The sequence below is a fragment of the Camelus ferus genome, chromosome 23 (genome assembly GCF_009834535.1).
Source record: "Camelus ferus isolate YT-003-E chromosome 23, BCGSAC_Cfer_1.0, whole genome shotgun sequence".
NCBI classification, from domain to species: domain Eukaryota; kingdom Metazoa; phylum Chordata; class Mammalia; order Artiodactyla; family Camelidae; genus Camelus; species Camelus ferus.
In genome coordinates, this window is record NC_045718.1 from 12002258 (window position 1) to 12018247 (window position 15990).

Here is a 15990-nt window from a genome sequence, read left to right on the forward strand (position 1 = left end):
CAGCAGTACACTCCTCTCTTGTCACCCAAGGGTCAGGGTCCAGCCGGTCCCAGGGCAGAGTCTGGCCTGTTTTTGTGGATTCCTTTCACAGGCTTTGCGATGTTGTTTTCTTATTTCTGGTATCTGCCCCTGGTGGATGAGGCTGGACTAGATGCTTATGCAGGGTTCCTGGCAGGAGGAGCCAGTGCCTGCCCACTGCTGGGTGAAGCTTGGTCCTGGACCTCTGGTGGGTAGGGTCCTGTCTAGAGGCCTTTGTGGCTCAGGAGGTCTGCTGATGGGTGAAGCTGTGCTCCCACCCTCTATGTTGTTTGGCCTGAGGCTTCCCTACAGGCTGTTGGGTAGTGCTAGGTCTTGGTGCTAATGAGCAAACCAAGATGTCAGCCTCCAGGAAAGCTCATGTAGATGAACACTCCCGGAATGTCTGCCACCAGCTTTTATGTCCCCTGGGTGAGCCGCAGCCGTCCCTTATGTCCCCTAGAGATCCTCCAAAACCAGCAGGCAGGCCTGGACCATATTCCTATGAAATCACTGCCTCTGCCCTTGGATGTGGTCCACATGAGCTTCTCTGTAAACTCTGTAAGAGTAAAGTCTCTGTTTCCCACAGTCCCGTGGGGCTCCTGGAGCTAAGCCCCACTGGCCTTCAAAACCAGATGTCCTGGGGTCTCCTCCCAGAGCCAGAACCCTGGGCTGGGGAGCCTGATGTGGGGCTCAGAACTCTCACTCCTGTGGGAGGGCCTCTGCGGCTTAATTATTCAGCTTGTGGGTCTCCCACCTGGGGTGTACGGGGCCCGATTATATCGGGAGCACATCTCTCCGACCTCCTGCCATGGCTCCCTCTGCTTCCAGTTGCAGATTTTTCTCGGCAGGCCCGGGGCAGGCTCCGGGCAGGCCCGGGACAGGTTCCAGGCAGGCTCCAGGCAGGCTCCAGGCAGGCCCCGGGCAGGTTCCAGGCAGGCTCCAGGCAGGCCCGGGGCAGGTTCCAGGCAGGCTCCAGGCAGGCCCGGGGCAGGTTCCAGGCAGGCTCCAGGCAGGCCCGGGGCAGGTTCCAGGCAGGCTCCAGGCAGGCCCCGGGCAGGTTCCAGGCAGGCTCCAGGCAGGCCCGGGGCAGGTTCCAGGCAGGCTCCAGGCAGGCCCCGGGCAGGTTCCAGGCAGGCTCCAGGCAGGCCCTGGGCAGGCCTGGGGAAGGTTCTGGGCTTTCTCACTGACGGCTGTCCAGCAGTCGGCTGTGGCTCTGTTGTGTCCGTGGGAGGAGGTGAGCTCGTGGCCCTACTACTCACCCATCTTGACCGGAAATCTCAGCAGCCCATGTTAAACAGGAACTAAATTTATGTTTACCCAGCTGAAAGGAAAACTGAGAAAGAAAAGATTATTTCATGCTTCTTTTAAAAGGAGCACTGACCACGTCTCCCCTTCTTATCATTTGTTTCCTTCCTAACACTCATTGATTCAACAATAACCCAGGTGCCAGCGTGCGTGCAGCACAGTGTGTGTCAAACACAGCAAGCACCATCTGAGTCGGACGCCTGGTTGTGCAGGTTTCTTGTTCTGACAGTAGCTACAAGGGATATATACTGAAAAAAAAAAGAATTTTTCCAGAGAGAATAATTTTTAATTTTATTTAGTAATTCACTTTCTGACGCTGTTCGCTGTTTTTAATTTCTGAAAATTAAACAGGAAAATAAATACAACATTTCCGTATAAGTTGACAGTCTATTAAAATTTTTAAATCATGTTAATTTTTTGCTTCCTGTACACGTCTCATTTATTGAAACCAAACGGCAATACTGCACAGACATTTCACTGACAAGACACAATAAAAACTATTCAAAGTGGGACAACAAATCATCTTTGAGAATTACTCTTATCATGTTTTCTAATAATGTCCATGAGATTAGCTCCTGTGACCAGATCACTCTGAGTTCGTCTGTCTCTCTGCTGTTCCTTCCTCTTCTGCTCGTGAAGGTAAGGCGAATTCAGCAGCTGTGGGGGGAGCAGGGAGCCCGTGGGCCCCACGCGCTTCGCAACGTCCCAGAAGAGCCTTTTCGAGCTGTTGTTGATGAAAGTAATGGCTGTTCCGTTCTGACCTAATCTCCCCACTCTTCCAATCTGAAATGAAATGCAAAGGACATTTTCAAAACAACCAAGATTACAAAATCTTAACGTCTCTCAAAAGAAAATGAAGATGGGTATGTAAAGAGGCTTCGCTAAGATTAACATTCCCTCAGGAGCACTTTCTGTGCTGTGCATCTCAGCATGTCTGTGCGACCAACGTTGTGGGCGGCCGCGGGGATTCATTTAGGGAGACAGCCCAAAAAGCACATAAGAAAATGACCACATACAACAGAAGTGAGTATTGTTTGTGAAGCTTGCGTTTCAGTCCTGTGTGTGTGTGTGTGTGTGTGTGTGTGTGAGTATAGGGGGGTAATGACGCAAAGGTGCTTCTTAGTCTACACTCGGATTATTTAAATAAATAGTAAATAGATGGCTCCTGCCAATATACAGAACATCTTTAACGTTGTAAAAGAAGAAACCGCTAACAAAGTGGAGGGCGGCCTGCAGGGAGCCATACTGGGCAGAAGCAAGAGAGGAAATGCTGTTTTTCCGTATCAGCTTTTACTGCCACCTGATTTATTTAGCCATGTTACTGAGTTGTTCCAATAAAACTAAAAATAAATATAAAAAACAGCTGCAGCACACAGACTGGGAGAAAAGATTTGCAAATCATGTATCTGACAAGGGTCACCTAGAATCCATAAAGACCTTTCACAACTCAAAACGACAACCCAGTTTAAAAACGGGTAAAGGATTTAAGCAGACATTTCTCCAAAGACACACAAACGGCCCACGAGCACATGAGATGAGGCCCCACGTCACTGCTCACCGGGGAAACGCAGACCAGAAGCACCCCATAACCCCCAGCTCAGCCAGACTGAGAACGACGGATAACGTAACTGCTGAAGAGGACGTGGAGAAGCCAGAACCTCACAGTCTGCAGGTGGGGATGTAAAACGAGAAGCCAAATCTGAAAACAGTCTGGTGGTTCCTCAAAATGTTCAACATGGAGCCACTGTGTGAGCTGGCAACTCCACTCCTAGGCGTCTGCTGACAGCAGTGAAAACACGTGTCCACGTGAAGGCCTGTCCCTGAATGTTCACAGCAGCATGACTGTAGCAGCCGAAGACTGGGGACAACCTAGACGTCCAGGAACGAGGGAATGGACACACAAACACAGTATGGCCTCACAACGGGCTGTTACTCGGCAATAAAATGCTGCAGCAGGGGTGAGCCTGGCAAACGGTACGCTCAGTGGAAGCAGATCGTCACCAAAGAGCACACACTGTGCGGCCGCATTCCCTTGAAAGCCCAGCAGAGAGAACTCCAGGGACAGAAAGTGGGGCAGTGGCTGCCTAAGGCTGAGGGCGTGTGTGTGCGACGGGGAACGGCCTGGGGTTTCTTCCTGGGGAGACGAAAATTTTATAAAACTGACTGAATGGTTGTACCACCCTACAAATACACTAAAAACCAGTCAACTGCACACTTTAAACCGGTGAACTGTAAGCACGTGCACGGTACCTGTGGAGACATAACTGACGCTCGACATTTCATACTGAGATACAAAGCTGCGGAAAAACCACCGTGGTAGTCTCCAAATTCGGAAAGACTTCTCAGCTAGTGTCAACAATATAAAATCATGTCCCCAGCAGCGTGCCAGCCCTAAAATCAAAGAGCAGACTCGTGGGAACACGTACTATAATTTTAGATACCCATGCCATCTGGCCCAGCGGCTTCCCCACCAGGAACCTCCCACAGACACGCCTGTAGGAGAGGCGCCGGGGCCGCGTGCGTGCGTGTCACCGCAGCGCTGTGCGGTAGCAATACGGCGGGAACATGACTGTCTGGCAGTAAAGGATTTGTTACATAAATCAAGCGCATCCACACAACACACAGCATGGAGCCACCGTAACAGAACAAGCCGGATCCAACAATGAAGACACAAGAGCTCAGAACCAGCCTGGCCCAGACTCAACTCATGTTAGCACTGATTAAGTGGTACCTGGTGTGTGCGCTGAGGAGGAAAGACGTCTCAGAGACACAGGCCCAGAACTGTGGGTGTAACGTGGTCCCATTTACGTGGGAAGTGCGACAGGGTGTGCACGTCACCTGGGTGTCTGTGCACACACATGTGCACTTATGGCTCCTGCTGTTACCTGTGGGGGCCACTCGCAGGCAGGAGGGCTGTCATGCAAAGACTGACTCCGTTTTGTGTCTTTTGTTATTGGCATGACTTGTCACTATGTGTGTGTACTTCAATTATTAAAACAAAAAACACCCAAAGACAGAACTAGAAGAGCAGAAGGCCGGGGCCACTCTGAGCAGAGGCAAGAAGCCCTACACGTGCCGACACCCCCCAGGCCACTGTGCGTCACAGCACGGGCCTGTGGGTCACCGCCCAGCCCAGGGCCGACCCTGTGACAGCAAGAAACGGCCAAGTGACTATAACCAGGACGCTCAAAGGTGTAAAGATGCTTCTTAAGTATTTTAGAAAGACTTCCATCCAGAATTATTACATTGAAGGTTCGCAAGAAAATCAGCTTCGGTTACTGGAACAATCAAGTCCTGTGGAATACTCAAATCCCCGACGCACAGGTAAGTGAGAAGAAGAAAAGAGAGAGGGCCGCCTGCTAGAGTAAGTCTCAGTAAAACAAAGCCACAGTGCAGCCAGGTGCCAGCAGCATTTCAGGGGTGATCCCAGGAGACGGGACACCCAGAGTGGCTGTAAGGACCTCAGAGGAGGCTTCACTTCAAGCGTCTGTAAGAGGTGCCGGAGGAGGAGCCGGGCGGCCAGCGGTCAGTGAGATGACGCGGCTCGAGGGCGGGCTCTGTCCTGCCAGGAAGCGGAGCCACTGTGATCTCCGGCAGCACGGGAAGCGGACAGAACTTTACAAGGTGAAATACGGGGCACGAGTCGACTCCTAAGACACAGCTACTTCAACCGAGCGGTTTTCCTTTGGCCAGAGGCCGCGGCTTAGAAGTCTTTTTAACAAAGCCCTCTTCTTTTGACTACAAAAGCCATTTGATACGCTCATTAAGGAAAACAGAAAATATAAAGAAAATAAAACTAAGCCAAAAACGAACTACTTACATTTTTAAAAACATTTTAGGCTATTATTTCCAACTAATTTGTAATGCAGTCCGGGCATCCATGCAGTTTTGAAAAATGTAATTTAGTTTATATATGTATAGATTTTAGAAGCAAAAATATATAAACTTCTACGTCCTGGTTTTTTTTTTTTTTTTCAACTTACCATTCCACGGACAATGCCTGACCCAAAAACACTCATAAGCAAAACAGCGGAAACGAATAAACTCCGTTACCTGGTGCACATACTCATCCATACTCGACGGCATGTCGAAGTTGACGACCAGCTTGACGCTGACCAGGTCCAGGCCTCTTCCCAGGACCCCCGTGCTCACTACAACTTCATAGTCTCCTTCAAGTAGCCCCTTTCCAAAACAGCAACAAATTCATTACTCAGGATTTCTCTTACACAGTTTTACGTAACTAGATTATCCTTTCCTTCCCCACACCTTCCTCAGTCCTGCTGTTGCACCTGCTCTGCAGGAAGTGGAGGTCTCAGTACACCTGAGAAACGCATGGCACTTAAATTCCTTCTGACTTCACCCCCTCGCCCCCGCCAAGAATGTTTGCTATTAATTTATTAACCTTTTCCAAAGGTGAGCTACTGCTCTGCCCCAGCCCAGAGTGACCTAATTCCAGAAACGACGGCTTGGGAATCACTCATCAATGTAGTGGATGACCCCTAGGAGCACCGTTCTTGCCCCCAAAACACAGCAGCCTGAGCAGGAGGAGCGAGAGACCGCAGTCACTGCTCTCCTGGCGTCCTCGCGGCCACTGAGAAGGGTCTGCCTTAAAACAGCTGGTAACACAGTGATTCCTGAAAACGAGGCAAAACAGGTTCACAGCAAAGAGAAGCGAGCAGAATGCCACGTCAGACCTTCAGCACGTGTCTCCTTTCTGTCTGTGACTTCTCCGAGTGCACAGACGTGCTTCTTAGGCCTGTGATTTTCTCAACTGCCTCGCTCAGCAGATCTGCTCCCAGCTTGCAGTCCACAAACACCAGCACTGGAGGCTTGAAGAGCTTCTTATCCTGAAAAATTAAAAACATGTATTTGAAACGATTCACACAATGCGATTTATAATGGGATGTTTTTCTGGAAGCATTGGTATAAGCCACTTACCAAGAGGTTTATCAATAGTGTTAAGAAGGGAAAAAGGCAGCTTCTGTTAAAATGCGCACACAGTGTGGAGGTGCCAAGAAGGCGGAGGACAGTCTCACAGCTCCCCTCCTCCCACAAACACACCGAGAATTACACCCACAAACCCACGGGCCCGCACGAAGCCCACTGAGCGCTGGCAGACGGTCTCTCACTTCGAAATACAGGAGGATTCTCGCAAAATCCAATGAACAACAAGTTTATACAGCACAGCACAGGGAACTACATCCAGTATCTCATAGTAACTTATGGTGAAAAAGAAAATGAAAACAAATACATGTATGTTGTGAATGACTGAAGCACTGTGTGTACACCAGAAACCGACACATTGTAAACTTCAATAAAAATACACACCAAGAAAAAAAATATGCACAGAGAGAAGCCAAACGCTGGACAGCCCCCCATGTTTCTCCACCACGTCATTAATCTTGCAAAAACAATTCTAAAACTTCAAGTGCAATTTATAATTTCTAATACTGTTCAAAAGTCAATACAAACTATATTTAACTTAATACTGTATTTTTAAGTAACTTTGCATGTACATACTATTGACTTGAAAATTTTCTGCTTAAGCCAATTGGTGTTAAAAAAACCCTATTTCTCAAGGACAGAAGGCACAGCCAGCAAGGAATTTGTCTTTACCTTATCCATAAAGCTACTAAAAACTTCTGAAACAAAAAAATTCTTCAGCAATAATCTTAATATTTAAATGCCTTTCTATAATTAGGAAAACAACCCTGCGTCTACACCGCGTTTTCACAAATAAGAATTTGTTTGGACCCTAGAGAATTCTGAAGTAAGGAAAGCAGTTTGCTATCAAATACCGACACCAGCTCCCCCGAAGCTGCAGCTAACAGACACTCTCTCAAGCACGAGGGACCTGCAAACCCGATCGACAGAGCAGGGCTGGCCACGCCACCACTCACGTTTAAGATTTCGAATAGTTTCTTCTTTTTGGCGGGGTCTTCCACCCACAGAACAATCTGGCGCACGCTGGCGCAGGGCAGGTTCTTCTCCCCAGCGACAATTCTCACGGGGTCATGCAGAAGCTGGCCGGCCAGCTGCTCGATGCTGGCGGGAATCGTAGCCGACACCAGGACGGTCTGACAGTCATGAGGAACATTTTCCAAGATGTCAAACACTTGCTGCTGGAAGCCCATCTTTAACATAGTATCGGCCTGAAATAAAACCATTTTCAAGTTAGTCCCACTAGTCGTGAAGACCCAGAGCCACCCAAGAAAAGGCTGATACAGTTAAGAACATAAAATAATCAGGCGACGGGAGGGCACAGCTCAGTGGTGGAGCGCTTGCTTAGCACACACCAGGTCCTGGGTTCAGGCCCCAGCACCTCTGTTACAAAATACTAAATAAATTAACCTGATTACCTCACCCCAACAATAACAAAAAAAACCCGTAAAAAATCAAAAACCCTTTACACAGAAAAACATACCACAACATCAAAAGACAAAAGATTAACTGGTAAAATATGTATCTCTACAAATTAACACATGAAAATACTGCAAAGAGAGGCGTGTGTGAGCCAAGTCTGTCCAAGGGCCATCCACAGGCTCCTGAGAAGGGAGACCTCGAGGACACGGGCTTGTCGACAAAGGGAAGCCCCGTCACATGGTAAGGGGTGCAGTGATGATAACCTGGGGTGAGCGGGTCCACTGACAGCCAGGCCAGGAAAACACAGACTTAGCAGCACTATTTAAAGGACTGAGTAATATTATTCTACATTTATATGGGACTTTGCAGTCTGAGACGTCTTCACAGTCATGACTTCATCCTTGCCACGAAATGACCGGCCCAAGGTCTCACAGCAGGTGAGGTAGAGGCTCAAAGCCCCCTCTTGGGGGTCTTCCTCCGCACCCTCTGGCGTCCCGCTGCGACTTACTGGGGTCATGGAAGGAGGCCTGGCTGCCATTAGCGGTCAGCACCGGGCGCCCAGGTTCCTGGGTGCTGGGTAACGCCAGGCGTCTGCCACACCACTGCCAGCAGGTCGCGTGTACAGGCAGGACGGCCGACACGTGGCTGTGTGTCCTCATGCTCGTCCACGGGGTGGAGTGTCATCAGATAATAACACATGCACTTCGTATCAAGCATGCCCAAAGTATAAAAATGCCTGCTTGCTCTATGTGACACAGAAAAGTCACAACCACAGACACCGGTGTCCATACAGAAAAACAAGTCGTCAGGCTACACATCGTTAACTACTCCCCAAATTCCTGCTCACAGCCATCTGCCACCGATGCTTTTTTTTTTGCAGACAAATGACAGGCAGCATGTTTGAAAAACTTATCACTGAGAATACAGTACACCTGCTGAATTTACGTTTTCCATCAATTAGTAAAAGACAGCCCCGCTGTAAGTTAAGTGCACTGTACCTGGGTTCTGCTGTGCTGTTACACTGGAACCAGCTTAAGAACCACCACTGCCAATTAAAAAAAAATCCCTACATTGTTTTCCTTTTGGGGAGAAAATGCCTGAATACACAATGCAATTATATAACTATGAACGCTTTTCCTAAATTACATAAAATTACGTTTTTAAACACCACTACTTACTTCATCTACCACGACGATCTTCACACTGCCAAGTTCCACAGAGCTCTGCTTTATTATATCCAGAAGTCGCCCGGGAGTTGCTATGATAACCTGAATAAAAGAGAAAAAGCAAATTAGAAAATTAGATAGTGTTCATTCCTTCATTCACTTCTTCATTCTGTGCTTACTGAGAGGCTGCTATTTGCCAGACACCGTGTTAAGTACTTGGACTCAGTGATGAGTAAGTCAGGCTTTGTCTCTGCTCTCATGAAAGTCATGACACAAGGAAGAAGCACAACAATGCGAGCCCAGGGACCAGGACGGGGGGTCTGCCCAGTCCTGCCAAGACATAAGCTAACACCCAAAGGAGCAGTGGGAGCGAGCAAGACTGGGGTCCCGGGAGGGGAGGGCACCCGGGAAAGGTGAGGAGGGGCGGTGAGGCTGGGAGGCCGGGAGGCTGACATGGGGGGCGGGGTGCAGGGAGTAAGGCAGGCTGAGGCCTGGGGACGAGGCTGGGGCCAGACCAGGAGGGCCTTCTGAGCATGCTGACCACTATCTGGCTCCGTGAACAAGTGCAAATTCCTCAGCCTCTCTCCGTCTGCTGTTTCATTTTTAAATTAAGAGCCTGGGCACAATGAATTCTAAGGCTGATTAAGGCTCTTAACAATTTTCTAATATAGTCATCGTGGTTAAAAGTAGGGGCTTTCGAGTCCAACGAACTTCAGCAGGGATGTTGGCGCCCGCATTTAATAACAGTGTCTGTTCTGTCCTCACAAAGTGGAAGGATCGTAACAGCGATGAGGCTAAGCGAGGCCGTGCTTGGGGTGACCTGGCAGAGTTACAAACCATCTAACGCGTTCAGCTGCACCCCCTTTCCAGGCACACACCAGCGTGATGGTGAGATGGCTGCGGTGATGACACGTCCGGGCTAGGGGTCTGTCCCCAGGACCTCAGACACCCACAAACAGTACGTCAACTTCCATGACTGAGTTGAGTTCCTCCTTCTCTTCCATTTTCCCCTCTGATGGCCTGGAAGCTATAAACTAATTTTTTCATTCTTTCAGTGCTTTCTCTTGAATTTCAACAAAAATATAACTTAATATAAAGCTAGTGGACACTTTTCCCTTGTTCTTAACCATCGAGGGCAACGCTGTAAGGCGACCCCACCTCTCCCACACTCCCGTGCTCCTGCTGGCTGGTATCTACCGTGTTCCTGTCACATCGTTCGCTCAGGCCACCCCTGTCTGGCTGTGCCCCGTGCCCCATGCCCCATGTTGTCCTGGTGCACAGCTTCCTCCCACCCCCACCTTCCCCTTTAGAATCTTCTTTATCTGCAGAACAGCCCTGCTCTGGAAGTTCCTTTAGATGGTCCACTGGCAATAAACTCTCAGTTTTGATCATCTGAGTGGGTCTTTGTTTTGCCCTCACTCTTGAAAGACAGCTCTGCTGAGCAGGCAGACGGTTGTTACTTTTTCCCCCAGAGGGTGGGTGTCTGTGAGGCCGGGCACCCAGAGGGGATTCAAAGCAGGGCGGTGGGGGTTGGCAGGTGCGCAGGGTGGGGTCCAGGGAGGAAGGCCTCGCCGCGGGGGAGGGACAGTGGTGGCACCCAGGGGGGCTGGGCAAATAAACAGCTACGTACAGGACAATGGGCGGCAGGCTGCTCACTGCCAGGGCTAGAACAGAAAGCCGGACATGAATCTGGGGACGAATCAGAACCGGAGGATCAGCGTGAACACGCGGACTTGGACAAACGCAGACACAGAGATACACCCGCTTAGGCGCCTGCCTCTCTTCACTGAGGCCCTGGAAGCAGTCACAGCTCAGCAGCAACGAGCCCAGGGAGACACCGGGTCTCGGTTCTGAATGCTGCTCTGGACAGACAGCACCGGCCTGGCTCTGGGAGGAAGAGCCCCGGCCTGAGGCGGGGAAAGGGCGAGGTAAACGCCGGACCTCCCTTAGCAGGGAAGTAAGAGGTGCTGGAAGGACAGGGCTAGGACAAAAGGACACAGAAACGGACCTGAAGGTACTTCCGCTGGTCAGATTACGACCCTTTAAATACAACAGGGAGCCATGTGTCTGTGCTGATGCAGACACTAGGGAGGAAGTCTGGTGACGCTCGGTAAAGTCACAACCTGAAGTACTCCCCCCAAAATGCCTGTCCAATACAAAGGGCAAAAATAACTTTTACAGTTACTCAGCAGTAAAAGGCCAAACTGAAACGAGTGCCACGTGAAAGGATGTAGTGGAAAGAACAAAGTGGCCCCCCCTGACGTTCCCGTCAGAGATGGGAATCCGATCCGCTGAGGGATGTCCCTCAGTAAGTGGCTTATAGTCCTCAAAAGGGCGAAGACCACGAGAAAAAAGGAAAGATCATTTGAAGACAAGAGGGACACGGCAGCTACACTCAATAAATGGCTCTGAACTCTAGTCTGGTGCCAGGAAAGACACTGGGGGGACAATGAGCAAGACCTGAGGGGTCCAAAGCGGTGACGGTGACGCCAGCGTCGGGAACTGGACTGTGATCATGAAGGGTAACGTCCTGCTTTGTGGGAATCACACGCTGAAGTGTATCAGCCGTGGTCCTCAGACATGGCCCAGAAAAGGGGCTACGCCAACCCGCCTCCGGGAGCAGCCGGTGGGTGTTCCCGCAGCCTCTGGCGAACAGGAGGCACTCCATAAAGCACGCTCCTTTCCTCCCAGAGGAAACAAACTTCAAGAATCTTAGGGTGGGGGCACGGTACAGTGCAGTGGTAGAGTGCATGCTCAGCACACACAAGGTCCTTGGTTCAATCCCCAGTACCTCCTCTAAAAATAAATAAGTAAACCTAACTACCACCCCCGACAAAAATAAAATAAATTTTAAAAAATTTTTAAAAAAAGAATCTAAAGGCTATCTAAAATCACACTCCAATTCCTCAAGTGAAAGCCTTAGCTCCTACGTTGCTCGCGACACCCTTCAGGGACATTCCGTCAAAGGGAGCCCACCTGGACGCGCTGGCGCAGGCGATGGCGCTGAGGCGGGGCAGGCAAGCCCCCCACGAGCAGCACGGTCCTCATGCCCGGCAGCCCGCGCATCAGCTCCTTGGCCTGGCGCTCGATCTGGATGGCGAGCTCCCTCGTGGGGGTGAGGACCAGTGCGGACGGGGCCCGGCTCTGCAAAGACAAGAGAACACCGCCATCAGTGCAGGCGGCAGTGGACCAACCTCCGAGCCGCTCCAGGAGCCCTTCCCTCTCAAAGCGGTCCCACCAGCCCTCCTGCCCTCTGCTTGCTACAGTTCTTCTCCAGAAACATCCGAGTTGCACCCTGCTCTTAAATAACGCAGATACACGGTGAAAGATCAAAACTGGGCCAGGGAGAGGCGTCTGCAACGACCAGGGAGGGAAAGCCGAGGTCTGGCTTCGCGTCAGCTAGACTCTGTGACTTCGAGCCACCCTCCTGGGAAGAGAAACGCCCGTGGCCACGGAAACCTGGCTGAAACCTGAATTCTGCCTGCAATTTCCCCCACGCGTTCTTGTAGCCACTCATTTCTTGCTCCAAAGACCTCACGTGCATAAACGCTCTGTTTCCTGTCCTGTGAGGTTCCGGGCTTCCATCAAGTTTCACCTCCAACATCTAGTGTTTTCTTTTTTAAAAAATCATGTTATTTTCTGCTACTCTTCAGTTTTCTAAAACTTGCTCCTTTCTCTCTTCTCCTTTGCCTACATTTCTCACTCCTTCCTCACACACTCACTAATCCTTGGCAAGCAACTGCTCAGGATGTCCTCTAAACTAATTACGTGTGGGAGCGCTTTATACACCTTAAACCAGCAAGTAAGGCAAGGCAGCATCAATTTAGGACGAACTACTGATCACGTTTAGTGGTTTATTTTCAAACTCCACAATAGTGTTCCAACTTCAGTATCAGGTTTTTCAAAACACAAATGCAAAGGAGGCTAAACTGACACAAAAACCACAGCTCATCTGGTCAGTGGGATCCCCCCAAAGCCAAAGCCTGCTCTTTGAATAGAAGATGTATTAAAAAGAAAAATATTTTCTAAAGAAAGCTGTCTTTTAGCCGTCAATGAAGACATTAGTTCAATACAATAAAAAATCCTCTAAAATCATGTTTTTTCGTACAAACTACCACAGAAGCAAAATCACTAGCAGCACTAGTGACCAAAGGCCCAAGTATGCAGCTTCAGGTTGCAATTCGGACATGGTGAGGATGATGCGGGAAATACATCACTGCTTCCCCAGCATGGCACACGGAGCTCTGACTCACCTGGAATAGAGCTCGGAGGATCACAGGAAGAAGGAAGGCAGCCGTCTTCCCAGAGCCGGTGTCGGCGCTGGCCAGGATATCTCGGCCCAGAAGTCCCACGGGAATCATCTGCATCTGGATGGGCGTGGGGACCTCGTAGCCTGAGGCCTTCAAGTTGTGGTTCAAGGCCTCGGGGAAGCCGCAATGCTCGAAGTCAACCACGGGCCTGGCGACGCCTTGCCCTTGAACTACGATTCCCAGCTGCCCTCGAAGGTTTTCAATCTGGTCCTCCCGGAGACTGGAGATGAAGGCGTGCTCGGTGTAGACGTAAGCGGCTGGACGCGGAGCCGCCGGCTCAGAACCTGCTTCCTGCGGACCGCTGGGCTCCGCCTGCCCTGCCTGCCCCTCAACCTGCAGCAGGTGCCTGGCCTTACACTCCAGGCTACACACGTCCTCGTCTGTTGTGTCGCAGACGTACTCTCCGAACCGGCCGCACACGACGCACACCGGCTCCCCCGGCCGCGCCCAGCGCTGGGTTTTGGAGAAGGACTTCACGGGCTCCTCGGGGAGATCGCTGTCCCTCACACCCCGCTCAGGTCCCGCCAAAGCCACGTCGGCCGCCAGGCCCGCGGGGCCCGGGAGAGGGCCCGGCTCTGGGCCCTGAGAGGCTAGCGGTGCGGCCCCTTCTGTGCCTGGGGCGTCGGCCGGACCATCTCCGCCTGCATCCAGTCCAGCGGCTTCGGCTTCGGCTTTAATTTTCTTGGCTGCGCAACTTCTGCCGTCATCATTAGCGCTCCTCCTGACTTTCAGGGATCTTGGAACAAACATCCTTCAACACTCTGCGGAGGAAATTATATATGAGATTTATTTTACCCTCCACAGAGTTCACGAACAAAGTACCCTGGGGGTGCCGTGGAGTCGGGTGACCTGGGCTTTGCCTCAAAGGCACAGAGAAAGCAGCGCTCACTCACCCACCACCTCCCTCGGGAACGGAGGCCCCTTCCTCATGGGCACGACTATGGGACACTGCACCCGCCTGCACACAGCTCACCTCTGCTTGTTGAGGCTGACTGCGCTCTGGAATACCAGACATCGCCCAAACTCTGCGTAAACCCTTCTCGTACATGTTCACAAATCAATCAATCAATCACAATCAATCAAACAGTAACACCTACAGGTGGTGACTGTGCTGCTGGCACCGACTGAACACCTCGCAGGGGAACTCGCATGCACCAGCCTGCACAGGCTGTCAGCCTCCCCCCTCAGACACACACACAGCTGCACAGACACAGACGCACACAGATACCCAGACACACAGACATACGCGCGCGGTCCGCTTATGTTACTGGGCGTCACACGGCGGACTCAGTTCTGGGGAGGACTCTGCACCTGGAGGCCAAGTGACTGGACGGAACTGGCGCCCCAGCTCCAGGGCGGCCTCGCAGCCACAGCTCTTTCCATTCACACCGAAAACAGGCTTTCGTAAACGATAGTAATTGGGAAACAGGCCTTAAACCTAATTTGAGGCCTGCCAAATACACTAATAAACATTACTCTCAAAAAAATTTCTTAGGATATATCGTCAGAGTCCGTTTTTCAGAAAAAAATCCAAAAAAAAATGTGAGGGTGTAGAGTCACCTCCTTAGGTCTCCGGAAAGGTCAGGGGCGGGGTGGGGGAGGGGCGGCAGCACGCGAGCCGCACAGCTCGGGACACGGGTCCTTACGGCGGAACCGGGGCGGCACGGGGCGGGGAGGGGCGGGCTCGGCTCAGGTTCCCGCCGGTGCCCCCTCCTGCCCTTCCCCCCGACGTCACCGCTGGGCGTTGCCCTGCTTCCCCCCACGTCAACCCCGGGGGTCGCCGCGCTCCTCCCGACGCCACCCCTGGGCGTCGCCGCCCGGCTCCGCACGCAGCGGCGCGTGACGTCACGGCGCTGCCAGGCGGTGGGCAGGGCGGTCTGGCCCGGAGGCCGGAGGGGACGCCCGCGAGGGGCGGGTTTGCCCAGGGCCCGTGCCGCCACCGCGGCCAGGCGGCCGGGTCCCTCGCGAGAGGAGCAGGACGCAAGGCAGGCCCGAGCCGCGGGGCCGGGTGCACGCTCACCCGCGCAGATGGCGGCCGCTTCCGCTCCGGCTCAGGGCCGGCCCACCCTTCAGGCACTTCCGGCCGATACGCCCGGGCCGCGCGGCCGCCCTGCAGCTTGGGGGCGGTGCGGAGCGCAGAATCCACTTCTCCAGGTTTTGGGAGGGGCCGCAGCGCGCGGAGAGGCGGGCCACCGCGGGGGCGGGGCTCCCCTGCAGGACTACGTCATCGAGCGGGCGGGGCGGAAGGGGGAGAGGCGAGGGTGGCGCGGGACCTGCGGGCTGGGGAGCGGGGAGCCGGGCGGGGCGGGGCGGGGCGGGGCGGGGCGGGGCGGGGCGCGGAGAGCGGAGGCCGGCCCGAAACCCTGATGTACGCACACCTGGCGGGAGTCAGTGTGGCATCGGCGGGGCAGGTTTCCTGTGCGTGCTCGGCACCCCGGTGCTTCCGCCGCTCGGCACCCCGGCGCCGAGAGGAAAGGCCGGCGATCCCGTCCTGGGCCCCCGGGGGTCCGGGCCCCGGGCCGCTGGCAGTGGGGACGCGATGGGGAGAAGGTGCAGGAGCGGAAGCGGGGACCTGCGCTGGATGACTTACACGCTGTCAATGTGATGCTCGATGCGTACGAAGTGACGTGCTGGACAGATACGCACCTGTGAAAGCAGGCTGATAAACCGCGGTCCGTGACTCCGCGACACGATCGGCGCGGAGCGTGGGCTGACGCACCTCCCGTTCTACCCCTGCTCCTTCCCTCAGCTACCGATGACCTGAGCTGTGTCTCCCCGCCGGTTTAGTCTTTTCATCATCGTTGGATGCATTCCTAAGCGATATATAG

General features: G+C 52.6%; 1 protein-coding gene across 5 annotated transcripts; it reads right to left on the reverse strand.

Moving 5' to 3' along the window:
• Window positions 1-1587: 1587 nt before the first annotated feature.
• DDX59 (DEAD-box helicase 59) lies at window positions 1588-15303 on the reverse strand. Of its 5 annotated transcripts, none has more exons than XM_032466838.1 (8): window positions 15183-15303; window positions 13106-13923; window positions 11829-11996; window positions 8865-8954; window positions 7224-7475; window positions 6018-6170; window positions 5377-5505; window positions 1588-2106 (listed from the first exon to the last, which is right to left on the reverse strand). In XM_032466838.1, the coding sequence occupies exons 2-8, from the start codon at window positions 13910-13912 to the stop codon at window positions 1843-1845; spliced, it is 1863 nt and encodes a 620-aa protein (XP_032322729.1). In that variant the 5' UTR covers window positions 13913-13923; window positions 15183-15303; the 3' UTR covers window positions 1588-1842. The 5 variants fall into 5 exon arrangements, with proteins under 5 accessions (XP_032322729.1, XP_032322730.1, XP_006183991.2 ...); XM_032466839.1 differs by lacking the exon at window positions 15183-15303 and adding an exon at window positions 14809-14969; XM_006183929.3 differs by lacking the exon at window positions 15183-15303 and adding an exon at window positions 14723-14937.
• Window positions 15304-15990: the final 687 nt, after the last annotated feature.

Excerpts from the sequence above, each read along its gene's own strand:
- DDX59 (XM_032466838.1), bottom strand. The coding sequence starts at position 13,912 with ATGTTTGTTCCAAGATCCCTGAAAGTCAGGAGGAGCGCTAATGATGAC. Across the intron at positions 7,476-8,864 it reads AGATCGTCGTGGTAGATGAA|GCCGATACTATGTTAAAGAT; the intron begins GTAAGTAGTGGT and ends GTTTTATTTCAG. Across the intron at positions 6,171-7,223 it reads AACTATTCGAAATCTTAAAC|GATAAGAAGCTCTTCAAGCC; the intron begins GTGAGTGGTGGC and ends TTAATTTTTCAG.